Consider the following 27,958-nt stretch of genomic DNA (forward strand, 5'->3'; position numbering starts at 1 on the left):
CAGATGTTTTCTCAGCATCCCAAATGCAGTATTTAAAGACACTGTAAAGCCAAAAAAGTCTCCTGGGGGGTACTCACCTCGGGAGGGGGAAGCCTCCGAATCCTAATGAGGCTTCCCCCGTCCTCTTCTGTCCCAAGGTGGTCTCGCTGCAGCTCTCCGAACAGTGGCCCGACAGACCTGACAGCCTGTTCAATATTTACCTTTCGTGGCTCCAGCGGAGGCGCTGTTGCGGCTCTTCTGACGGAGATAGGCGGAAATAGCCGATCTCCCTCGGGTCCGCTCTACTGCACAGGCACAGGAGACTTGCACCTGTCCAGTAGAGCGGCCCGACGGAGATCGGCTATTTCCGCCTATCTCCGTGGGAAGGAGCGGATACTGCGCTGGAGCCAAAAGGTAAATATTTACATCGCCGCCGCTCCGGGAGGATTTTCGCCACCGCTGTGGGACCGATGAGGACGGGGGAAGCCTCAATAGGATCCCGAGGCTTCCCCCACCCGAGGTGAGTACCCCCTAGGGGAGTTTTTTTTTGTTACAGATTTTCTTTAATGTAGAGGGAAAACAACAAATTGCCTATTACAGCACCCCAACTCAGCCTCCCATGTGATGGATGCTAAGGAGCATTCATGACTGTTGGATGCATTAATGTACCCAGCCCAATAACTGCAAAAAAGGTAGCATATAAGAAGTTCTGTCCTAGAATCTGTCAAAGAATTCAGTATACAGAGAGCTTGTATGTACTGTAAAAGCAAGTGCAAACTTACTGTGCAAACTGTTCTGCTGAACCTGTTTTAATTGGTCATTTAGGGATTGCTTCTCAGGGATTAGTTTTCCAAGCAGCTGCTGAGACTCCTGTGTGAATAGAAAAACAAATAGGTTATACCCTTTGTAGCGTAAAGAGAATTCCACCACGACAATAAAGATAGTTGCCGTACAACAAGCTCATGCTCATTGACTATCACGGCCTTTCAGGAAGAAGTCTAGGGAGGGGCTCCTGGGTGTACCTGAAGCTGCTGCTGTAAATGTGTGATCTCAGCGATTCTCAGCTCTCTGGACTTGTTGGTACTTTCTATCTCCTGCCGCTGCGTGGTCAGCCGATATCTGATGTCTTGTAGCTTTCCTTCCAGCTGATGTTTCTTATCATTCTTCACAGTGGGAACAAAATAAAAAAAAAAAAATTGAGAATTTAAAAGGACATCTATTTTAAAGAGAACCCGAGGTGGGATTGAATTATGCTAGTGGGGCACAGAGGCTGGTTGTGCACACCAACACCAGCCTCTGTTGCCCCATGGTGTGCCTCCAAGACCCCCCTGCGCGCCACTATACCCCCCGCAGTGCTGGCGACACGCAGCGTGTCGCCAGCACAATGTTTACCTCTGCCTGTCTGTTAGCGCCGCTCCCCCGCCTCCTCCGTATCGGCACTATCCGCCCGTGTCCCCTCCCTCCCGCTGATTGGAGTGAAGTGACGTGGGCGGGTAGCACCGATACGGAGGAGGCGGGGGAGCGGCGCTAACAGACAGGCAGAGGTAAACATTGTGCTGGCGACATGCTGCGTGTCGCCAGCACTGCGGGGGGTATAGCGGCGCGCAGGGGGGGGTCTTGGAGGCACACCATGGGGCAACAGAGGCTGGTGTTAGTGTGCACAACCAGCCTCTGTGCCCCACTAGCATAAGTAAATCCCACCTCGGGTTCTCTTTAAAGACCCCTTTTACAAACAAAATAAAATGGGGTACTAAAAAGTGATTCACTAAGTTTTATTTAAAGGTTTCTTTTTTAATGTCAAGAATTCTATATTATGCTAGATTTATTGAAGTGGAGTTAGTAGACTGCACATATATGTAATCTGCAATAGGTCCACCAGGGGTTACAGGCCTGCCATCACAGGGTCACAGGTAGTATTGCAGTACTGCATCCAGGAGCAGAATTTTAATTTGCAGAAGTGCCCAAGAGGGCCACAAGGTGTACATTGTATGGAACTCATACAATTTGCATGTTTTTCTGATGGCGGCTCTGGGGGAGGTTATAGTCTAGATTAAAACAATCTGAGCACCTGGGTGCTGCTAAATTAAATCTATAAAAAAATACTCTCCCTTATGGCTCAGCCACACTAGAAGCGCTTTTCTTAGTGCTTGTGATTGATTAGCACTTTTAAAAATAACTCCCATTCACTTTCATTAAAATCGCGGTAAAAAAAAAAAAAAAAAAAAAAAAAAAAACACGCTGCAATTTTTCGCATAGGCGTTGATTTTTACCGCTATTTTAATGAAAGTGAATGTCAGGAATTTTTAAAAAGCGCTAATCAATCACAAGCGCTCAGTAAAGCGCTTATAGTATGGCTGAACCCAAGAGATGCTTGTAAATGTTGAGGGCTTTTGGGGAGGGCCTAGTGCATTTACTTACCTATGTGGGCCAGAGCCTGCTGTGTGAGACAGACACCAAGCACCGCCATAGGCTGTAGTGTGAATTACGGCTATAGTGGTGCTCAGACAGTAATTTGGGCACCATCAAAAGACGGCGCCCCAATTAGTATAATAAAAAACATAATTCGGGCCGCCAGCAATAGCTAGCAGCCGAATTAAGTCTTTCCCCTTTCCATGGTGGTCTGGAGAGGGAATAGTAATTAACGCCGCCGGGACTTTTGCAGGAGCCATTTTTCGGCTTCGCCCTACGCCCAAATTTCCTGGCGCCATTTTTGCGTGCATGCCTGCTCCGTATATGCTCCAACTTTATTTGTGCTGCAAAAGTGAAGGTTTGAGTACCCAGAGTGAGGTTGCACACCCGGTCACCACAGTGCATGCCAGGTGTCCATTTATGTGATTACATCTCCCTTGGTGATGTCCGCGTCTCTGACCACCACAGTGGCATGCACTGTAGTGGCCAGAGACATCATCACGGGTATTTCCACCTTCGGTCTTGCAGCACAGAAACAGTTAAAATGGGGCCCTCATATAGACAGGGGGCAGCTCTGCAGCAGCACCACTAAGTAAATGCACACTGCCAACCCCAAAAGCCCACAGTCTTTAAAAATAATCATTATTTACGAACCTCCCATAGTGGAGATATTTGCCATATGTGGTGCTTGGGTCTATTTAAATAATGCATACATAAGCCCCGTACACTTGCTGGATTGAAGAGGAACTTCCGCCTAAACAAACATACTGTCATTAAATTACATTAATTAGTTAATTAAAATAGATAGGTAATATAATATCTTACCCACCCTGTTTTAAAAGAACAGGCAAATGTTTGATTTCATGGGGGCAGCCATCTTTTCGGTTGGAAGGAGGTGACAGGCAGCATGAGACAGTTCCAACTGTCCTGTGTCCTGATCACCCCTCCCAGCTGCGCACAAGGCAACGAGAACAACATCATCAGAAATCCCATCATGCTTTGCAAAGCATAAGGGGAAATATGCCAGGGCAGATTTCTTTGCTGGGGCAAGTTCTGATGCTGTGAAACTGTTAAAGAAACACCAAGCCTTTTCAGTGCTGCTGAGTAGATTTTTAGTATGGAGGTTCACTTTAATGTCACCCTTAATAATCGTTATTTGAGTGACATAAGGAACAAGTGCTGAACAGACGCACTATGGGAAGTGGCGTGGCTAGGCAGGACAACAGGGCAGCGCTAAAGTAAGCAGCTTCAGGTGGCTCAATAAGTGAGAGTAGAATGGGTTGATTAATTGCTTGTCGTTTACCGGAGGCAGGCAGCTATACACATTAGATTATCTAGCATGTGTACGAGGCTTTGGATAAATATGATGTATTTCTTTAGTGCCACGTCACTGCTAAACAGACCAAACTGTGCGACTTTCACTGAATCACAGTAACTGACAGAATGTTTGGGCAATACATTCATGAATACCGTACAGTACAGAAGTACAGTGCAGCAAGTAAAGTGTATAAGTTACACAAAAATGCAAAACAAAAACTGAAGCTATATACTTTCACAAAATGCTCAGTTTTCTTTTACCACACCTGTGTGACAAAGGAATACTAAACCTACCAAAGCTTCCAACTCAAACTCCAGGGTCTTCTTCTTCGCCTTCAATACCACAATGTCCTCCTGCTCTTTGTTCCTCTGATTCAGGAGCTCCTGGCGTCTGTTCCGCTCCCACTCCAGCTGCCTTTGGCGCTCCAGTTCTCGCTTTGCAGCCTGTAACAAACATTAAGGCATTTTAACATTCTTTAGCGTTTGCAATTTATAGGTGGAGGAGGAGGCAATAAACTAATGTTCATCTGAGGACACACTCCAGGGTTATGATAAGTACTGCAGATACTCCCCACATACTGATAATTTCATAGTTTGCCCTGATGAAGGGGCAAAAACCCAGAATCAGATTTCCAAATGAAATAGCCTATATGTGCACACAGGGAGAGAATGGCTACTGACACAGATCTCCAGTGGGTGAAAACAGGATAGGGGAGGAGTTTGGGCAACTGACATACCAATAAAATTGCAGTGCCGTCTCTACAGGAAATGGGGTTCGAGGAGCAAGTCAACCAGATATTTTAAATATACTTATTGTAAGCAGTACTGATGTCGACTGCACAAAAATATACTTAAAAAAATAAAAGAAAATATGCCATCACATGCATTACAAATAGAGTCTGAACTGGGGCTTTTCTAATGGTGGTTAAATGTTCATCTATGATGTTGTTACCGGTTACCTCTCTTCGTTCTATTTCTTTCCTCCGCTCTTCCTCTCTCTGCCGCTCCAGCTCTCGCTGCTTCTCCAGCTGTTTCTCCAGCTCCTGCAGGCGCTTTCGCTCTTGCTCCTGGCGTTCCCGTTCCTTCCGCTCCTGCTCTGCCCGCTCTAGCTGTGCTAGACGTTCCTGTTCTTTCCGCTGTTGTTCTAGCAATGCCTGCCTCCTTTTCTCCAACTCCAAATTCCCACGCTCAAAGTTTTCTCGCTTCTTATCTTCAAAGGTCACTGGACAATTAAAACAAAATTTGTCATCTACAATCCTTGACGGTGGCTTTATCCTAAGACTGTATGGAATGTTCATTTTATTAAAGCACACCTGAACGGAGAGGAGTATGGAGGCTGCCATAATTATTTCCTTTTAAACAATACACGTTGCCTGGCTGATGAAAATGTATATTTAAACAAATAGGTGACCGCATTTCAGCCAGGCCACACACAAAACAATGACTGGAGATATTGCTTCACCTACCAATAGGGAAGTTCAGGAGAACCTCACTATAATTTCACTTCCACTTTTAACAGCGGTTTATTCCTCTGGGGAAAACCACATTTCAAAACAATTTTGTTACTAAAAAGGCTACAAATGTTATTTCATCCTAAGCCTAGTTACAGGTTTACTATAATACTGCAGAGCTGCAACCAAACAAACTGCATTCATGTGCACATAGGTTCCAGCAGATGTCTTTTACATTATAAATTAAGTACTGGTTTGTTTGTGAACGGTACATTTGAAAAGCGTTCAAGGCATTTAGAGCAGAAAAAACGACAAGCAGAGCAGTTGACGACGATTAGCAACTGTTGCAAGCAATTCTCCTTATTGCTGGCAAATGCAAATGACCCCTGAAACACTGCACACTGTGTCTGGGGACAAGACGAGCGATCTGCTGCGGTAATTGCACAAACCTCATCAAACACTGTAACCGTCATCTGAACTACCACTTCCATCCATTCAAATGGAGAAGCAGTTGTTGTCTTTTTAAATGCAGTGTTAATCTGCAGGAAAAAAAAAAAAAACGTGTTTCTATCTGTGTAAGGCTCCCTGCACACTACATGCAAATCCGATTTTTAATCGATTTTCACATGCGATTTTCGATTTTTAATAGTTACTGCTTGCTGCGTTTTTCTTTTGATAGCATCCAGGGAAAATCGGAATTGGATTTGCACTGTGCAGGAAGCCAAAAACCTATCACAAATCCAGTCAATAAAAAAAGATCAGTTAATGCCAGCCTTTGTAAAAATTACACATAGGGGTTGATACACAAAGCAGTGGTAGCATTGCACGGTACATGGGTAATGCAATCGTTACACAGATAATGTGCCTTGCACAACTAGTGCAATGCACGTTACCGTAGTAACGGTTGCATTCAGGGGCGTAACTAGAAATCACTGGGCCCCCCTGCGAATATTTGGATGGGGCCCCCCCATAGGTGCCAAATAATCGTAATGGGGCAGCGTTTCACTGTAAATTAATTGTAAAGTGGGCAGCATTTTACCAGACAATCGTAATGTGGGCCAGAAAATCGTAATGTGGGCAGAGTTCACCAGAAAATCGTAATGTGGGCACCAGTCACCAGAAAATAGTAACGTGGGCAGCAGTCACCAGAAAATTGTAACGTGGGCAGCATTCACCAGACAATCGTAATGTGGGCAGCGTTCACCAGAATATCGTAATGTGGGACAGAAAATCGTAACGTGGACAGCATTCACCAGACAATCGTAACGTGGGCAGTGTTCACCAGAAAATCGTAATGTGGGCCAGAAAATCGCAATGTGGGCAGCAGTCACCAGAAAATCGCCATGTGGGCAGCAGTCACCAGAAAATTGCAATGTGGGCAGCAGTCACCAGAAAATCCCAATGTGGGCAGCAGTCACCAGAATATCGTAATGTGGGCAGCAGTCACCAGAAAATCCTAATGTGGGCAGCAGTCACCAGAAAATCCTAATGTGGGCAGCAGTCACCAGAAAATCCTAATGTGGGCAGCAGTCAGTCACCAGAATGTCGTAATGTGGGCAGCAGACACCAGAAAGTCGTAATGTGGGCAGCAAACACCAGAAAATCCTAATGTGGGCAGCAGTCACCAGAAAATCGCAATGTGGGCAGCAGTCACCAGAAAATCGCAATGTGGGCAGCAGTCACCAGAAAATCGCAATGTGGGCAGCAGTCACCAGAAAATCCTAATGTGGGCAGCATACACCAGAAAATCGTAATGTGGGCAGCAGACACCAGAAAATCGTAATGTGGGCAGCAGACACCTGAAAATCGTAATGTGGGCAGCAGACACCTGAAAATCGTAATGAGGGCAGCAGACACCTGAAAATCGCAATGTGGGCAGCAGTGACCAGAAAATTGCAATGTGGGCAGCAGTGACCAGAAAATCGTAATGTGGGCAGCAGACACCTGAAAATCGCAATGTGGGCAGCAGACACCTGAAAATCGCAATGTGGGCAGCAGACACCTGAAAATCGCAATGTGGGCAGCAGACACCAGAAAATCGCAATGTGGGCAGCAGACACCAGAAAATCGCAATGTGGGCAGCAGACACCAGAAAATCATAATGTGGGCAGCAGACACCTGAAAATCGTAATGTGGGCAGCAGACACCTGAAAATCGTAATGTGGGCAGCAGACACCAGAAAATCGTAATGTGGGCAGCAGACACCAGAAAATCGCAATGTGGGCAGCAGTGACCAGAAAATCGCAATGTGGGCAGCAGTGACCAGAAAATCGTAATGTGGGCAGCAGACACCAGAAAATCATAATGTGGGCAGCAGGCACCTGAAAATCACAATGTGGGCAGCAGACACCTGAAAATCACAATGTAGGCAGCAGACACCTGAAAATCACAATGTGGGCAGCAGACACCTGAAAATCGCAATGTGGGCAGCAGACACCTGAAAATCGTAATGTGGGCAGCAGACACCAGAAAATCGCAATGTGGGCAGCAGACACCAGAAAATCATAATGTGGGCAGCAGACACCTGAAAATCGTAATGTGGGCAGCAGACACCAGAAAATCGTAATGTGGGCAGCAGACACCAGAAAATCGCAATGTGGGCAGCAGTGACCAGAAAATCGCAATGTGGGCAGCAGTGACCAGAAAATCGTAATGTGGGCAGCAGGCACCTGAAAATCACAATGTGGGCAGCAGACACCTGAAAATCACAATGTAGGCAGCAGACACCTGAAAATCACAATGTAGGCAGCAGACACTAGAAAAAAAAATGCACCTGTGAAAAAAAAACAATTCACTTACCTGACAGAAGTCTTCTCCTCTCCCGGCATCTCTGGCTCGCAGCTCCCCGAGTCCTCCTGCAGCACATCTCCCGCGCTGACAGGCAGAGTGCAGGGCTACGGCAAGATGGCTGCCGAAGCCCTGTACTAGAGACACAAAGTCTCCAGTGTAGGGCTTCTTCCGCGGCCATCTTGCCGTAGCCCTGCTCTGCCTGCCGGAGACTATGCAGGCTGCTGAAGCGGGGCTGCGGGGAATGAACTGGCGCAGCGTCTATTAGACGCTGCGGCCAGTTGAGCACCTTGCTGGGGGGTCCAGAGCAGCGCTCCCCCCACGGACAGTGAGCGGGCCCCAGAGCAGCCCCGGGCGGCCGGGCCCCCCTGCGGCTGAGAGAGTCGCATCCCCGGTAGGTACGCCGGTGGTTGCATTGCCCATGTACCGTATGCTGTGCTAAATGTGCAACGTAGGACACACTGCTGCTGGTAGCAACAATAATATTACCATGCACTGTCTGAGCACAGCAATACTTGCACTGCTTCGTTCATCAACCCCATAGGGCTCTATTGAATTTTCTTTTCCTCCTGAGTTATGTCACAGGAGATATTTTCACACCTTATCATGGCAAAAGTTAAGTAGGAGCCGTAGTGGTTCCAGAGATTTAGGGGTTCAGATAGAGATTCTCCACAGATTTCCTGAACCCACCTATTTCACTAAGGAGTTTTGGGAGGTGGAACTGGTGGAGCCAAATAAACTTTTACAAGACAAATTTTGGCCTCAATTCACTAAGCTTATCTCCTGTCTTTAATAACGTTTCTATAGTTATCACCATGGTGATGAGGCATGTAGTATTCAGGAAACATTTTACCTCAGGCAAATCTAAAGTTAACTCTTCTGTCTTTAAGTTAACTCTTTAATCCTTAAAATAACTCCAGAATTCTAAAGTTAAGGACAGGCTGTTAATTAACTGTGTGTGAAAATAACTACAGAGGAGGTAACTTAAGGAATGAAGAGATAAGATAAAACTCTTACTGTGTGGTGGTACGTTTTCTCTTGCCTTATTATCTCCAGCATGATCTTAGTGAATTGAGGCCAAAGTCTGAATTTTGCTTCATCAGCACATATAACTGAAATTTCCAATGGCTTTTACATGCAGTTATTATTTTGCTTCAGTTAATTTTATTATGCTTTAAAGAGAAACTCCGACCAAGAATTGAACTTTATCCCAATCAGTAGATGATACCCCCTTTTACATGGGAAATCTATTCCTTTTCACAAACAGACCATCAGGGGGCGCTGTATGGCTGATATTGTGGTGAAACCCCTCCCACAAAGAAATTCTGAGTACATACTCTTGGCAGTTTCTGGTCTGTGAACCCTGTTGCATTTTGGGAAATAGCTGTTTACAGCTGTTTCCAACTGCCAAAACAGCAAGCAGCAGCTACATCACTTGCCAGAAGTAAAACTGTCACCATGTGATAAATGTCAAAATATAAATCAGGGATTTAAAATATTTTACAATGGGCAAACACTGATTAAGCACTTTGTCCTCCTTGAGGTATTTATACGTCGAGGACAGGCGCGCTCCGGCACGCGCGCTCCCTGCCGCGGATTCGGTAGTCCAGGAATCAGTGAATCGGGCTATGGTGCCCGATCACTGATTCCTCTCCCCTGCAGAAAAAGTGACAGCTTCTCTCGGAAGCTTCGCTTTTTCTAATTCCCATGTCCCTCTAAGCGTACATTGTACGTTTAGAGTGACGCAATGTAAACAAACTCAAGGTTGCCATCTTGTGGCCAAAAAGTAAAACAACATCTAAAAGTTAAAAAAAAAATGAACACACTCATATATTTCCCTAAATCAAACCCTATTTACATCCCACCCTCCCAAAAATGCCCACATAAAATGTTTAATAAAATAAAATAAAAAACCTTACAATAAAAAAAAAATAAAACACAATATTTTTAAATATCTATGTAAAGATGAAATATTTCTATTTCTTTTTTTTTTATAAGCTTGGATGCAAAACAGAAAAAATGCACCTTTATTCCCAAATAAAATATTGTCGCCATACATTGTGATAGGGACATAATTTAAACAGTGAAATACCCGAGACAAATGGGCAAATACAATACATGGGTTTTAATTATGGAGGCATGTATTATTTTAAAACTATAATGGCCGAAAACTGAGAAATAATGAATTTTTTCTGTTTTTTTCTTATTCTTCCTGTTAAAATGCATTTACAGTAAAGTGGCTATAAGCAAAATGTACCCCCTAAAGAAAGCCTAATTGGTGGCGGAAAAAACAAGGTATAGATCAGTTAATTGTGATAAGTAGTGATAAAGTTATAGGCTAATGAATGGGAGGTGAACATTGCTCGGATGCATAAAGTGAAAACGACAGAGCTTAAGTGGTTAAATCATTTATACATAATTATTGTAAAAATGAAGCACCTTTTTTATTACATTATTTTCACTGGAGTTCCTCTTTAAAGAGGAACTCCAGTGAAAATAATGTAATAAAAAAGTGCTTCATTTTTACAATTATGTATAAATGATTTAGTCAGTGTTTGCCCATTGTAAAATCTTTTAAATCCTTGATTTACATTATGACATTTATTACATGGTGACATTTTTATTGTGGGCAGGTGATGTAGCTGCTGCATACTTTTTTGGCAGTTGGAAACAGCTGCAAACAGCTATTTCCCAAAATGCAGTAAGGTTCACAGACAGGAAACTGACAAGAGTACAAACTCAGTTTCTTGTGGGAGGGGTTTCACCACAATTTCAGCTATACAGCGCCCCCTGATGGTTTGTTTGTGAAAAGGAATAGATTTCTCATGTAAAAGGGGGTATCAGCTACTGATTGGGATAAAGTTTAATTCTTGGTCGGAGTTTCTCTTTAAGCATCACATACTCAGGATTGCCCTGCCTTGGTAAACTCCCAGTTCAGGTGCAGTGTACTTGTGTGCCTTTAACAAAAACATGATTTGAAATGTATGCTTAACCAACCACTTCACATTCCAGAGTTTCTGAATGATTGCTGCCATTTGCTATAGGCATTCATTGATCTTCCTACTCACAGCAAACTCAGCGGACTGCAATTGCAGATCCTACAGTTAGGCACCTCCTGCTTGCCCACCTCTCTTCCTCATAGAGCAGAGTGTGCCATTAATTTAGAGCTGAGCATGCTGTCTGTACATCAAACGTTCCTAAACTGTCACTCAAAACAATCACAAGATATGGTTTTGAGTGACAGTAATCCAGCTTCTGGACATAGCTTTAACCTGCTGAGCGGTCTGGACGAGCTCAGCTCGTCCAACACCGCCAGAGGCTGCCGCTCAGGCCCTGCTGGGCCGATTTTTGTCAAATAAAAAGCAGCACACGCAGCCGGCACTTTGCCAGCCGCGTGTGCTGCCTGATCGCCGCCGCTCTGCGGCGATCCGCCGCGAGCAGCGGCGAAAGAGGGTCCCCCCAGCCGCCTGAGCCCAGCGTAGCCGGAACAAAAAGTTCTGGCCAGCGCTAAGGGCTGGATCGGAGGCGGCTGACGTCAGGACGTCGGCTGACGTCGATGACGTCACTCCGCTCGTCGCTATGGCGACGATGTAAGCAAAACAAGGAAGGCCGCTCATTGCGGCCTTCCTTGTTTATTCTGGGCGCCGGAGGCGATCGGAAGAACGCCTCCGGAGCGCCCTCTAGTGGGCTTTCATGCAGCCAACTTTCAGTTGGCTGCATGAAATATTTTTTTTTTTATTTAAAAAAAACCCTCCCGCAGCCACCCTGGTGATTTAATCAGAACGCCAGGGTGGTTAAAAAACTGCAAACAAACTCTCAGATATAAACACTATTTACCAGGAAGCCTTTTGTCTGCTGGCTGCTGCTCCTCTTCTGCTGGCTCTTCCGGTAACCGCTGATCAATGGACCCGGAGCTCATTATGGATAAACCGCTTCCAGACCGTACCCTCCTGGTGAAAACAAACATGAGGCACAACACTTAAACACGCGATCTAACCTGAGAGATTTCCATCAGCCAATGACCATGCTCGGCTTCCTGCAGACTAGGAGTCTGCCCCTCTTATTTCATTTCCTAGCCTTTTAACCACTTTGTCCTCCTTGACGCATAAAAACGTCGAGGACATGCGCGCTCCCGCGGCCGATCGTGCGCGTAAACGCGCACTCCCGGCCGTGGATTCGGTAGCCCAGGAATCAATAAATCGGGCTATGGTGCCCGATCACTGATTCCTCTCCCCCGCAGAAAAAGCGACAGCTCTCGGAAGCTTCACTTTTTCTGAGTCTATGTCCCTCTAAGCGTACATTGTACTCTTAGAGTGACGTCATGTAAACAAACTCAAGGTTGCCATCTTGTGGCCAAAGAGTAAATCTACATCTAAAAGTAAAAAAAAAAATTACACTACACAAATTTTTCCCTAAATAAAACACTATTTACTTCCCACCCTCCCAAAAATAACCACATAAAATGTTTAATTAAAAAAAACAAAAACATTACAATAAAAAAAAAAAAAAAAAAACACAAATATTTACCTAAGGGTCTAAACTATTTAAATATCTATGTACAGATGAAATATTTCTATATTTTTTTTTTATAAGCTTGTAAATAGCGATGGATGCAAAACGGGAAAAATGCTCTTTTATTTCCAAATAAAATATTGTCGCCATACATTGTGATAGGGACATGATTTAAACGGTGAAATAACCGCGACAAATGGGCAATTACAATACTTGGGTTTTAATTATGGAGGCATGTATTATTTTAAAACTGAGAAATAATGCATTTTTTTCCGTTTTTTTCTTATTCTTACTGTCAAAATGCATTTACAGTAAGGTAGCTCTTAGCAAAATCTACCCACCAAAGAAAGCTTAATTGGTGGCGGAAAAAACAAGATATAGATCAGTTCATTGTGATAAGTAGTGATAAAGTTATAGGCGAAAGAATGGGAGGTGAACATTGCTCGGATGCATAAAGTGAAAACGACAGAGCTTAGGTGGTTACATTTCAAATGGTAGTGTACTCTCTGGAACAGTTAAAAAGGGTGTGCGATGCGCCCTTATTAAAAGCCCCCCCCCCCCCCCAAATAGTGGGAACCGGTGGCGCCTGCTGTACAGTCTGAAGCTATAAACATATTACATCAGGCACCCATCTTACCAGGACACGTCTTGGAGGTGGATAATGCTTGCATTCATGGAAGGGAAATTCTTTAGAGTTGGGCAGGGCTACTTAGTGTTAGTCAATGGGTGTAGTCAGAGCCGGGACAAGTGTCTCCAGCACCCAAGGCTGAGACACCAAAGTGCGCCCCTCCATCCCTGCCACCCCAGCCGTCACACACTGATTGCTATTAGACTAAGAGGCACCACAGGGCCCACAACCTCCCCAACACCTTAATATCTAGTTATCTGGCTTGCAGTCACTGCCATGTATCCCCTTTTCTTATTTCTTTCTGCTTCAAACACAATTAGGAATGACAGCTGAATGAATTCTGCGCCCCCTCCTACACTGCGCCCTGAGGCTGGAGCCTCTCCAGCCTATGCCTCGGCCCGGCCCTGGGTGTAGTTAATTAAGGTAAGGCACTGCTAGGGGGGGGGGGGGGGTCTTCAGATTAGGCATCACCAGGGGAGGGGGGTCCTCAGTGTTAGGATATGGAGGCGGTTAAGGTTGCGCACTGCCAGAAGGGGTTCCTTCGTGTTAGGAATTGCTAGGGGAGATTGTCGGTGTTGGCATCAGTAGGGGAGGGCTCTGTGTGAGGGTAAAATAAAGTTAGGTCATAGATTACCAATATTTTACTATCTGAATTAACTAGTACAATATAGTTTATTGTACTGAAATTCTACTAGCGGCTACATCCCACGCCCTTTTCAACCTGCGGCTTTTTCAAATGTACACATTCTCTCATCCATTACTTCTCTTTATAGCTAAATGCTTTATTAGATAACTGTCCCTATAAGTTACTGCTATATTTATGTTGTATATCACTTCTGTACTGTACTATGTATGTTTCTGTCAAAAGGTGTCTATACACTATTCTATTCAACTTTAGGATATAAAAACTGTGAAACCTGCAATTAAAATGTCATAGTGGAGAGAAATCGATTACTTCAATGCCTGCTTGTGGCTAATGCTATAGGCCTGGCATGTATTCCTCACCTGAACGATGGCGGGATATATTCTGGCGGCAGGACTGGAGGCAACGGCTGGCCAGACATGGCAACATCTATTAAGTGCATAGCCAAGATGAACTCCTCTGCTGTCAGTTTGCCATCTTGATCGATGTCTGAGAGGTTCCTGAAACAGAATAGACAAGAACACGCTATAAAACAAGCTATAGTTCACAACAGAGGGAATATTTTTTAAAAGAGGACAATACCTCATGACATATGACTAACTGCTATAATGAAATCGAACTTGTATATTTGTTAGAATAATCTTAAGAGAAAGAGTGAGAGAACGAGAACACACTACAGATCATATGTGATTCAAAACGTCCCTGGATTCATTAAAAAGCCTCTTACCATTACGTGACAAGTGCTTGTGACCCTCACCCAGACCAGAGTGCTCCACAGTGAGGTTTGCTGCAAGGTACGTGGAGTAGCAGCAGTGCAGTCGCATTTGTATATGCACATTTGCAGGACCCAATATGATCTCCAACTCAGCATTGGCTTTACTAAGCAATGTCCCAACACTGGCTCACAAGCAACACAGGAAAAAGTTGCATATGTCCATATTTAAAAAATCTAGAGTGCTTCCAGTATACCTTAACCCCAATTGAACCCAAAATAGAAGAAAGCAAATTCACACAATTAGAACTTTTTATTATTATTATTATTATTTAAAAATGCATTGAGCAGCTTAAAACAATACAGGTTTAAAGCCTTCTTCCGTTTCATCATGAAGATCTCAGTTCCTACGTTGGGTGTTACATCTGAATGTCCCGCCCACCAGCTGGATACAGAAAGCTGAGGAAGCAAGCTGTTCTGTAGTAGCAAGTTCATTTGGATCATGTAAACAGTATTCTGTTCCCCACTATCTCTGTAGTTTTTATATACCCGCTTATCACCAATTTCTATTATATATTGCCTTGACAATTTTAGTACTTGCAATAAGATCAATTAATAAACATGCATTATTTAATCTTGCTCCTCCCTACTTTTTTTTTTTTTTTTTTTTTTTTTTTTTTTAAAGATCGAGCAGGGGTTCCTAACCAGTCCAGTCTGTCTGGTCTCTAACTCACCCCCCCCCCCTCCCCACTCGTGTTACCTTAGCTGGCGGCCACTTCCTCTTTTATATTTCCCGGTCGGGTCCCTCTCCTCCATGCTTATTCTTCTTTCACAGCAGCGCGTCCTGCGGCTGCTGTGAAGAGGCAGAAGCAGGAGGGCTGCTTCCTGTAGCAGCGAGGTATATCGCCGTTATCCGGGGAACAGCTGTCCTGCCTCCTGCCTGTGCTACAGGCGCGGGAAGACGGAGCATGGAGGAGAGGGGCCGACCAGTGAATATAAAAGAGGAAGCGGCCGCCACTAAGGGCAACTATACTGGGGTAACGATACTTCCTATGCTGGGGCAACTATACTACCTATGCTGGAGCAACTATACTACCTATGCTGGAGCAACTATACTACCTATACTGGAGCAACTATACTACTTATACTGGAGCAACTATACTACCTATACTGGAGCAACTATACTACCTATACTGGAGCAACTATACTACCTATACTGGAGCAACTATACTACCTATACTGGAGCAACTATACTACCTATACTAGGGGCAACTATACTACCTATACTAGGGGCAACTATACTACCTATACTAGGGGCAACTATACTTCCTATAATGGGGCAACGATACTTCCTATACTGGGGCAACGATACTTCCTATACTGGGGCAACGATACTTCCTATACTGGGGCAACGATACTTCCTATGCTGGGGCAACGATACTTCCTATGCTGGGGCAACGATACTTCCTATGCTGGGGCAACGATACTTCCTATGCTGGGGCAACGATACTTCCTATGCTGGGGCAACGATACTTCCTATGCTGGGGCAACGATACTACCTCTACTGGGGCAACGATACTACCTCTACTGGGGCAACGATACTTCCTCTACTGGGGCAACTATACTTCCTCTACTGGGGCAACTATACTTCCTCTACTGGGGCAACTATACTTCCTCTACTGGGGCAACTATACTTCCTCTACTGGGGCAACTATACTTCCTCTACTGGGGCAACGATACTTCCTCTACTGGGGCAACTATACTTCCTCTACTGGGGCAACTATACTTCCTCTACTGGGGCAACTATACTTCCTCTACTGGGGCAACTATACTTCCTCTACTGGGGCAACTATACCCCTGTATACTGGGGTAACTATACTTCCTATACTGGGGCAACTATACTCCCTATATTGGGGCAACTATACTTCCTATACTGGGGCAACTATACTCCCTATACTGGGGCAACTATACTCCCTATACTGGGGCAACTATACTCCCTATACTGGGGCAACTATACTCCCTATACTGGGGCAACTATACTCCCTATACTGGGGCAACTATACTCCCTATACTGGGGCAACTATACTCCCTATACTGGGGCAACTATACTTGCTATACTGGCGGTCTGCCTCCGCCTCCACATCACCCCCCTCCCGCCTAACCCATCGCGCTAAATCCCCCCCCCCCCCCCCCCCCCCGTTCCCAGAGGAAAGTTTGGTCTGGATAGCGGTCCTTGGGCTGAAAAAGGTTGAGGACCCCCGAGATACAGACATGCCATGCTCAGTATGGTTTGTGGTCTTTACTTGGATTGTGTGACTTAAAATTAATAGGAAGATCTATCACCCATCTATATTACTCAACTCCACATCTAGTTCATCTAGAATGATTTTCTGGTTCTACGAAGTTGGAAATTCAACTGAGGCTTAAGAATTATAACCCCAAGAGAGAATCAAAAACTCTAATAAGTTTGCAAAGTTACTCCCAAATGCTGTGGTGTACAATATTACAAAGCAGCAACGTACTGGTTGCCGACACACATCCACTTGATAGGCCTGTGTGTACAAGGCCTCCTAGGAATGAAAATGTAAGTAAAGCAACATCTATCTCACATTGTAATAAAATGCACACTGTGACTGGTGATACTGCAAAGATTCTTACCAAATTGTAGCTAGTTGGGCTTGCGGTAAACTAGATTGCATAAGTATAGTTCTGGCTTGAGGACCTGAAATAAATAAACATTCGGTTGAAAAACATCATGCACAAAGCTTAGGCCTGGAACCCACTAGCAGTGCTTTTCTAAGCCTTTTGTAAGTGTTTGTGAATGATTTGAAAAGCTCTTGCTTTTGTAATGCTATGGGTGTGATCCCACTTGAAGGATGTGATTTTTTTTTTAAATCCCGCATAACATTGCATTAGCAAGAGCTTTTTAAATCACTAGTTCTTAGAACAGGCTGCTAGTGGGTCCCAGGCCTTAAAGAGACACTGAAGCAAAAAAAAAAATATGATATTATGATTTGTATGTGTAGTATAGCTAAGAAATAAAACATTAAGATCAGATACATCAGTCTAATTGTTTCCAGTACAGGAAGATTTAAGAAACGCCAGTTGTTATCTCTATGCAAAAAAGCCATTAAGCTCTACGACTTTCAAAGTCGTGGAGAGGGCTGTTTTCTGACTTTTATTATCTCAACTGTTCCTTAACTATTTACTTTTTATCTGCCAGAGGAGAGGTCATTAGTACACAGACTGCTCTGAAAGAATCATTTTGAATGCTGAGTGTTGTGTAATCTGCACATATTAGAGAATGATGCAATGTTAGAAAATACACTATATACCTGAAAATAAAAATATGAGAATATTTTCTTTGCTGCTAATCTTCTAGTAATTATTCATAGTACACAACCAATTCATTATATCATATATTTTTTTTCGCTTCAATGTCTCTTTAAGGCATATAAAAACCTTAAAGAGACCCTGTGTCCAACTCATAATGAAGTGAGACTCGGGCATGAGTTGTAAATTGCCCCTGCCCTTTCCTTCCTCCCTAAGCTGCTCTCGTTTGGCCAGCTGTCCCCAACTCTAGTCATGAGATATTGGTGACTAGATAAGAAGGCATTGGCAGTAACAACTGCTGCTGAAGTCTCACTTCATAAATAGTAGGACAAAGCATTGGGATAGTGCCAAGGAGATCAGCACTGCTGTACAAGTCTTGTGCTAGCCACAGATGCTTCAGTTGTGAATGTTCAATGGCACTTCTGATTCAATAAAAAAATAGCACTGAACTGGTAAGTGAAGAACAATAAACTGTAAGCCTTTTCAGTCACACAGGGCAAAGAAGCCAGCCAGACTCTGCGCAACAAGTGCAAATACAAAGACCTCCACATGCACACAAGTAACAGCAGCACCTTTCTTTAATAGGAAACATTATAGATGAAAGGCTTATGGGTTTCAGGCAATTACAAGCGCTTGCTCATAACTTACATTACAAAACAGAACACAAATATAGAAGGTCCCTAATTATTCAATTAAGCAACACTATTTACCCTAGAATATAATGGAATCATGCAGTGCACCACTAGTGGAAGAATACCAAGGTAAACAGTTAATGTATAATAACCTTTAAAGAGACTCCGTAACAAAAATTGCATCCTGTTTTTTATCATCCTACAAGTTCCAAAAGCTATTCTAATGTGTTCTGGCTTACTGCAGCACTTTCTGCTATCACAGTCTCTGTAATAAATCAATGTTAGATTTGTCAGCCTGTGTCTGGAAGGCTGCCAAGTTCTTCAGTGTTGTGGTTCTGCTATGAACTCCCCCTTTCAGGCCCCTCTATGCACATTGCCTGTGTATTATTTAGATTAGAGCAGCTTCTCTCTTCTCTCTTATCTTTTACAAGCTGGATAAATCGTCCTCTGAGCTGTCTGGGATTCACATACTGAAGAATTACAGACAAGGGCAAAGCTGTTTGCAGGAGAAAAAAAGAGCAGCCTGAAACTTCAGTGCATGAGAACTGCAGGGAGAAAGAAACACACAAATGATCTCTTGAGATTCAAAAGGAAGGCTGTATACAGCCTGCTTGTGTATGGATGTATTTTCTATGTGTGGACATACTGTACATCAACCTACTTCCTGTTTTGGTGGCCATTTTGTTTGTTTATAAACAAACTTTTTAAAACTGTTTTTAACCACTTTTAATGCGGCGAGGAGCGGCGAAATTGTGACAGAGGGTAATAGGAGATGTCCCCTAACGCACTGGTATGTTTACTTTTGTGCGATTTTAACAATACAGATTCTCTTTAAGGAAAAACATTTCTGTGTTACAGCTGATACAAATACTGCAATAAATCTGCAGTGTATCTACTTCCTGCTTTCATGGAAGCAGACATTGTTAACATCCTGTGCTTTTAAATTGGCTTATCCGCCATGGCAGTCAGCTGACATAGGAGAGAGATCAAATTACAACTTGTGATTAGACACAGATGAGGTGGAATTAGACAGGCTAAACTGTCTTAATACAGTTCACTTCACCTCGGGCTCTTCCCTCTGCGCTCCCCTCCTGCATATATCTAAGTGTCAGCAGCAGCAGCTATAATTACCTCCATTCACCACAGAGGTTGCCGATCTGCAAGGGCTTCACATTACTTCCTGTTAAAACAGGAAGTAATGTGAAGCCCTAGCAGATTGGAGACCTCTGGTGGTGAATGGAGGGAATTATAGCTGCTGCCACTTAGATAGATGCAGGAGGGGAGCGCAGAGGGAAGAGCCCGAGGTGAGGGAGCCGCCAATGTGCAAAGCTCTCCCCTCATGCTGCGACCCCTCCTGCCCCCCAAAACGGCCATGAGCGGGCCACATGGTGGGGGGGCCCGCTCACATTTTTGCAGGGGGGCCCGGGGACTTCTAGTTACGCCTCTGCATACAGGGTACAATTCTATAGGATTTCCTTCTGCCCCGTGCAAGAGTTCATCAGGTCCACGTTAAAGATGGACAATAGGAGCAAAATAATTCCAACTTGCATGCAATTTTAATTTGTAAATTAGTATTGATTTATAAAGCACCAACATATTACGTGGCGATGTACAAAGTAAGAAACAGACATGGAGTACAAAATACAGACAATGATATACACCAATAAACAAACTACAGAGTTGGCACAAAATACAAAATCAGTAATAACAGTGACAGAATTAAGATGAATAAATGTGTAACAAAATCCCAAACACAGAAGGGTGAGAGAGCCCTGCCTTGGGAGCATAGTGCATGTCTGCACTATGCATGTTACAGGGCCAGAGTTAGGACACCTATGTTTACCTGGGTACTTCTGCGCAGTATAGGTGACTAAGCACAAGAATGCATTCTTCTGTGAACTAAAACCCCGGCTTTTAACTTAGCTGTAGGGATAACAGTTGTGCCTGGATGAGTGAATCTGTGAATGCATTTGTTTGAACATTTGCATGCGAGAGTGCGAAGGGTTAATAGATTTTTGCTGTTTTCTAGCCACACCCCCTTCAGCACCTCCCTTTCCTTAATAACTTTGTTAATGTCCTAACTAGAGGCGATGTGCCTGGATATATGTATTTTTTTCTTGGGAGCTTGTAGTCTAAATAAAAATGGAGGGTGTGGGGGGAGGGGGTTCACAGGACATGAGGTGGGGTAGTACACAATTTTCATACCTAGAGGCACTGTATTTTAGGTTATCTGGTAGGAAGTACAACATGGCCAGAGGATTACAAGCTACTCAGAGATTGCCTTAATTTTACACAAAGCCAGAATTTTTTATAATCGTACTGTCCATCTCCCTCTGAATGGATTATTGTTTTTTTTACCACTAGAGGTCACTGTTCAGCAATTGTATGATGCATGATTCCATACTATATTTCCCAGGTATAACACACTACAATAATTAGACCAATAAACAGACAATATACAAACATTACATAAGGATTACCTGTAAGATGGCCACTCATAGTTTTGTCGTGACTGTTGAACAGTTGCCGATACTTTAGCCTAGAAGACTGTGGCACAGCCCATTCTGCGGCAGGAGGAGTGCTGAGGGGGAAAATGACAGACATGATGGATATGCATTATAACTGGCCAGATATATTTTGTCTTATGCTAGGTACACACCATAAGATTTTCTGTTAGATTTACCTGCCAGATAGATTTTTTTTCCAACATGTTGGAAAAAAATCTACGTGGCAGGGAAATCAAACAGAAAAATGTATGGTTTGTACATAGCAGCCGGGGGTCACACAAAACAGATACTGCAGGGAACATTCTACTGTACAGGGCAAACCTATAACTGAATGAAGTTCAAAATAAGCATCATTGTGCCAGTCCTTTGTCTTTACACATTAGAGAAAAGAAGTTTCTTGGTTTGTAAAGGATGCTAGGGCAGCCAGTAAACATGCAGTTTACGCCTTTCTGGATGTTGCGCGTGCAGAATTTACTGCCCAAGTTATTTTCAGTGACTAGTAGAACATTACTGACAAAAAAGTGACAGCGCTCAAGGATGCACCTGAATTGCAAGCCTACAGAGGCAATGCAGAGCCCCTCTGGAACTAAATACATGCCTTGAATACAAAATAGATGCAAATTATGTACCAATTCTAATTAACATTTTTTTTATTTTTTTTCGAAAGTGGATGTGAAGCAGTGAATGCAGCTAGCCACAAGTATACTTACATTCAATTTGCACAGTGGGAGACATGGCAGCGCTTTCAAACAAAACTTATACCTGATTGATTTATCTGCATAGATGTGCAAAGCTCCAATAACTGGACTATATTACACAACTAGCAGTCACTACAGGCAAAGGGGGTGTTCGTTTCAGTGATAATGTGTGATAGTTGTGTAATATAGTCCAGTTATTGGAGCTCTGCTCATCAATGCAGATAAATCATTCAGGTATAAGTTTTGTTTAAAAGCGCTGCCATGTCTCACACTGTGCAAGTAGAACATTACTAACCGAATTTCCAATGACCAAGGAAGTAAAAGAAAAAGAACCAAACAACGGTAGCATGTGGTGTTTAACCTCTTAGCAGCCAAACAAAGTAAAACTTTATTTGGCTACAGGGCCAAATTTTTCCTGCCGCTGGGGAAGTGTGCCTTCCCCAGCCTGGCAGGCTCGGTGGGGTATGTGATCGGGATCCAGAAGACCTGCCGAGACTACAGAGCCACTGGTGGAGGAAGAAAAGAAGCTGACTGGAGCAGGTAAATATAGCTTCTTACGCCCACACACTTGTTTGCCTGCACTATGCAGCCAAACGAGTTATACTGTTAGAGGTTGACATTACTCAAGGTATCTCGTTTGAAGCTGCTAAAAGGTTAATAAACCATGTCGACTAATTAACCAGGTTAATGATAAGCATCTATAAGATTTGATGGCCTAAATGTAATCCTCACTCTGAGTCAACCTATATATGGATGTTAGAAGAATGCAGGGCTGTGGAGTCGGTACAAAAATCATCCAACTCCTTAGTTTATGATACCACTGACTCCAACTGCAGGTACCCAAAATGGCTCAGACTCCGACTCCTTAATCTAATACTTACCAGGGCTGTGGATTTGGTACAAAAACCATCCAACTCAGACTCCTCAGTTTATGAAACCACCGACTTCGACTCCAGGTACCCAAAATTGCTCTGACTCCACTCCCCTGGAAGAATGTTATTTGCTAATTACTAGTCATGAGAAAAAGAAAAAAGTTGCCTCTGAGGCATACCCCTATGGAGGTAGGCATCTAACTTTTTTTTTTTCTTTATTAAAGTTAAAAGTGTCTTTTAAAAACATTAACCCTAGTCTTCACAAGCACCACTTTGCTAGTAAAGATAAAAAAATGTATACTACTTACATTGGAACATCAAATGACTGGGCTTTCTGAAGTTTAGTGTTCACTTGGCCACCGGCACCTGACCGGCCAAACGAGGAGCTCTTTGGCAATGTGGCTGCAATGGCATAAAAGCAAACACAGATTTCACCAATAAAACAACTACTTCTTCCAAACAGCAACAAGCAACTGCAAACAAAAGACACAACTCTGGCAATATCCAGATAGAGCGCGACGCTCTGATTCTTCTGGCAATCCTACAGTTTGCAGCCTATTGTACCATTTATGGTTTCTGATGGTTTTGAGTAATCACACATTGAACATATCAAGTCGACTGGCAAAGCCCCATTCTCCCCATATTGTCCATTACCTGTATTGTGCTGTCACCCCTGTTATAAATCCAATAAATAATAATTCTTAACGGGCCCCATTCACCATTATTTGATAAGACATTAGGGGCCATATGCAATTCACTTTTTCTCCTAGGTGATATTGTCACAACTTGTCAATAACATTCCCTTCAAATCACCAGCAAACAAGAAAATACTGAAAATAATTTAGTAGTACCTTTTCACCTACTTTTTGGTACTTTTTTCAATTGCAGAGTGCTGAAACATTATTTTAAACAGAAGATGAAAAATTATCTCCTAGGAGAAAAAGGTAATTGAATAAGGACATGAATGTGGTAGTATCATTGATTCAAACAAAAATTTAGGACATCAGTCAACAGATTTCAAATCGACTTATTGATCAAAAGTTGATCATGCTCTTCACACAGGTGACAATAGCATGGGACAAATGCAAACAGTTATGTCTACGAGCAATAAATAGCAGGAATACACATTTTTATTGCATGTTATGCCAGACTGTAATGCCACTTTAATGCAGCCTGTTATTTAAAGCATAACTCTGCTCACACACACAGGTAGAGTTATCCATTTGCATAAACAAGTGAAACAAATATTAAATTGGACCTCCTCACTGATGTCTTGTCTGGGAGGCGCTTCGATAGAAAAAGATCCCGCCACTGTGGCCCAGTGCTGCAATACATGCTAGCGGTTAAAAATAGCAATGTCCTCTCTTGTCTAACCAAAGAAATCCAACGTGCACAATGGACCCCAACCTCCCCTCGGTGCCTTGGATGCCAATCAGTCTAGCAGATCGAATCAGCCAAGGGCATTGTTCTCCCCGATCCATCGTGTGTCACTGTCACCCTTCCTCCTCCATGCACAGCAGCAGAACTGCACAGCCTCGGCCCTGCACAGTCCTCCACATACGTGTGTACAAGGTTTAAGGTTGCATAGTTTTAATTATAAACCATAGCTACTAAATCTGGGGACATCTGATCATACCCTGGTCTCTCCATTGGTGCGGAGGTCAGCTGATGGTCAGATGGAATGTGGCCATGGTCACTACCAGGAAGTCCTACCACAGCATGATTTTCTGCAGCCTAATCTTTTAACACAGACTGCAGAGTGGGTAATAAGGCTGCACTGAAGGCAACCTTACTTGTTTTTACCTGGAAATGTGTAGTACAGTAGAATGTCATTATAGTAAACCTCTGGATATAGTAAGCTCAAGTCCCAGCAAACGTGTCTGTATGAATATACTGTACAAAGTAGGACCAATTCTGATATAGTAAACTTCTGCTGTAGTAAAACTACTTTTCCTGGTCCCTTGGTGTTTACTATAAAGGGATTCTACTGTATTAGACATAAAATTACTTCAAACTGGTACATATACTTAGGAGTGCTAAAAAAAAAAAAAAGAGAAACCCCTGGCCTGTATTGTACAAACGTGCATTATGCATTTTTGGTTCCATGTTAAAATACTGCAGAACCACCCCATTTGCAGAATGCGGTTAGTCAATGCATATACTGAAGGCGTACTGAGCCCTCTGTTAGAAATGTGATTGTAAAAATTTCCCCAGTTCCTAAAAACCTTCCTCTCTACTCCATAGTTAGAAACAGTCGCTCAGCACTCCTTATCCCTGTATTAGCTCTTTAGCTAACAATGCCGACGGAAGAACAGACTAGTAAATGGTCAGCTTCACTCTAAAGGAACAGATGTGACAGGCTTGTTTCTGAAAACAAAAAACTAAAATAAAAAAAACTAAGTATGATGCATGATTTATAACAGCCATATTATGAGAAATGTTAGCCACTTAAAATAACTGCACTACCACTTTAACAGCCGTCAATGAACCCTATAAGCTTATAGGAGTTGCTCCTCCTCCAGCTCAGGCTGTGGTTTACCGCTGGAGAGGTACCTATGTACACATGCCCCAATTTAAACTAAAAAACTAACGTTGCTGTTGGGATTCAGGAGTTGCTTTTTGTTTGTTTTTTTCTTTTACCCAAAGCTTGCTTCATTACCGTAATTAGCGCAATTCCCAAGCTTACTGCAAGTCTTATGCTGGGAATACACCATGCATTTTTTAGGCAGATAGATGGTTCGATAATTTCCGACATGTCCGATTCCACTTTTGATCGTTTTACCGCTCGATTTCTGATAGAAGTGAATGGCAATTCATAAGAAAAGATAAGAGAATCGAGCGGGAAAACAAATCGAAACAAGATCAAACTATAAATCGACTGAAAAAACGCATTGTGTATTCCCAGCATTATGCTGGGTACACTCAATGCAATTTCCCGTCAGATTGACGGGTCATTTTTTTTTTCCTTTCAAACTCAGCGTACCCGTGCTACAGTACCCATGAGAACATTTAGCTTCAATGAAGCACTTCCATCGTTGGGTGTAATTTGCATCATTGTTCGGTTTCCTTTTTTTTATTTCTTAAAAGTTTTATACTCAGGGCTTTCGTAAAGAAAAAAGGAGAACCAGCCAAATACATACAAAACAATTAAGTGGTATAATTCTTTATACATTTTTTTTCCCCCTTGGCCCGTACGCCGTTCCGTTCCCCACCTGGGTTCGCCCCAAACTCATCCGAATTAGTGCTTGGCCCACCTCTGGAATAAAATCTCCCTCCCCTTTCAGCTTCTCTATCTCAGAGAACCAAATCATTACCCCCAATTGGAGGTGGGAAAGAAACCCATGTGGGGAAGACAACTGCGCACGAACCCTTACATTGTTATGAAATTATGCAGTTGGTCACACAGGTACCCATGAGACTCGTTCTCATGCAACTTAAAATCTTCATCCATCTTAAACCAGCCTACTAACACCCATCCGTCCAATCAATCAACCCATCCTATCCAAACATTCCCCTATCTCTCCCACCCCTTCATCCATCTTAACCCACCCTACAAACCCCTATCAATCCACTCATCTCATCCGGACACTCCCCTACCTCCCCCACCCCATTGGAAACAGAGACTCCTAGAACACCTCACATATAGTGCTATGCCGCATCAAACCACACCACCGTAATGAACCCGCTACCCACACTGTCACCCGCCCCCTCCATCGCATGAAGACTGGGAGAGAGAATGGGAGAGAGAAACTGAGGCTCAAATCCTTTTTTTCCCCCCCTTTCCTTTCTTTCTCCTTCCTTCCTCTTCCCGCTCTATTCCCTATTGTTTCTCCATATATACAATATTTTTTCCCATGTCTCTATAAATACCGTCACTCTAACTCCCTCTCCTAACACCCCTTCTTCCTGTATTCTCATATAGTTACACCATTCCGCAAAAGTGGGAGTCTGACTGCCTTTCCAATATTTGGTGATCAGAGCCTTTGCAACCAGTGTTCCCATTTCTTTTAAAAATCTAGTGTCTCTTATCATCCTCCGCGTCCGACATACCAAGAATCACCCTTTCAGCTGTCAGTATTCTCTTCCTCTTACTCTTCATTTATTACAGTACTGCCTCCCACGAAAAGTTCTATCTTCGCCCAAAATTCTGGAATCCTAGGACAGCTCCACCATATATGAATTTCGTCTCCCAATTCCTTATTACATCTTCCACACTTATTGCTATTTTGTTTTGATATTTTGTTTAATCTTTTTGGTGTCCTATACCATCTTGTTAGCAGTTTGTATTGTATTAATAGTACGCTTGTGTCGTGAATTTTACTCACGTTTTGCCACGTTACGCCATTTTTTTGAGAGATCTCTCTCCAAGTCTCTCTCCCAGCTACGACAAAACGGTGGCCAACCGGGGTCCCACAAGCCAGCAATAAAGTCGTAATAAATGGAAATCAGGCCTTTTGGGCACCTTCTAGTGTAAAAAATTTTTTTCCAGTGTATTTAATGTTTCTTTAATTTTTCTACCTGCCGATTCTAGTTTCATAATGTACCGGTAGCTATATACTTTATTTAGCCACCAGTATCCCTTTCCCACCCGCTCACAATCCAGACCGGCAATTTTTAATTCTTTATTACCCCGAATATCTATAATTCTAGTATCATAATCAATCTTGTTCCCATTAAACCAGTTTAGATTGCAAGCTGGTGGGAATTCCTTATTGTCTTTTAGTGATATTAAAGGTGATATCCCCTTTGATCTATCGCACATTTCAATAATCTGCCCGAGTGTCTTTAATATTGGCTTGATTAATATACTTCTTGTTGTTTTGTTCTTTGACGGGTAATCTGATGGGAAGTTACCGGTACATCGCATGTACATGTTCAAACTGCTCTCGATTGATCACTAGAACGATTTTCAGATATTACTTCACAAAATCAATACCAGTATAGATCGGAAGCAGATTGGACACGTGGGAAATAATCTGTGATACCGATTGATCTGACAGGAAGTTGCACCATATGTACCTGGCATTATTAGTGTCAGCACTTATACAAATTTTTGCATCAGCGTCTAGTGAATGAAACCATATATGTGAGTATGCAGAAAACAGTGTGATGTGGAAATTCTATGCGCACGGTCTTGAACATTTAGACACATGATTGGGCAAGTTTGGGAATTGCTCTATTTGACACAGAAAGTTGGGCAATTTTGGTAAAGGAGAGGAGAAAAAAAAATGCAGTTAGCTTGAAGCAAAAAGTCATACGGAAAAGGCACCCAGATCAGATCCACCTGTTAATTTGGCTAAGCATTTAGTCAAGTACAGAACACTATCAGATGATTATTAATTATGAAAGACTTTCTGAAAGGACAACTGTAAAAAAAGGGGCTATGGAGGCTGCCATAGTTATTTCCTTTTAAACAATACCAGTTGCTTGGAAGCCCTGCTGCTGATCTATTTGGCTGCAATAATGGCTGAATTACAC

The 27,958-nt window shown here is 43.1% G+C and overlaps 1 protein-coding gene across 3 annotated transcripts in view; it reads right to left on the reverse strand.

Annotated features, from left to right (window-relative positions):
- Positions 1–27,958, reverse strand: part of ITSN1 (intersectin 1) — a 207,028-nt gene that overhangs the window by 98,075 nt on the left and 80,995 nt on the right. For all 3 annotated transcript variants that reach the window (XM_068270440.1, XM_068270439.1, XM_068270438.1), the window contains 9 exons: positions 22,789–22,882; positions 20,884–20,984; positions 17,097–17,160; positions 14,089–14,226; positions 11,781–11,893; positions 4,665–4,927; positions 4,000–4,149; positions 1,002–1,142; positions 762–849 (listed from right to left, as the gene is read on the reverse strand). In XM_068270440.1, coding sequence (XP_068126541.1) covers positions 762–849; positions 1,002–1,142; positions 4,000–4,149; positions 4,665–4,927; positions 11,781–11,893; positions 14,089–14,226; positions 17,097–17,160; positions 20,884–20,984; positions 22,789–22,882 — 1,152 coding nt within the window. The remainder of the gene's footprint in view (positions 1–761; positions 850–1,001; positions 1,143–3,999; positions 4,150–4,664; positions 4,928–11,780; positions 11,894–14,088; positions 14,227–17,096; positions 17,161–20,883; positions 20,985–22,788; positions 22,883–27,958) is intronic.

Source organism: Hyperolius riggenbachi, chromosome 2 (genome assembly GCF_040937935.1).
Source record: "Hyperolius riggenbachi isolate aHypRig1 chromosome 2, aHypRig1.pri, whole genome shotgun sequence".
Lineage (NCBI taxonomy): Eukaryota > Metazoa > Chordata > Amphibia > Anura > Hyperoliidae > Hyperolius > Hyperolius riggenbachi.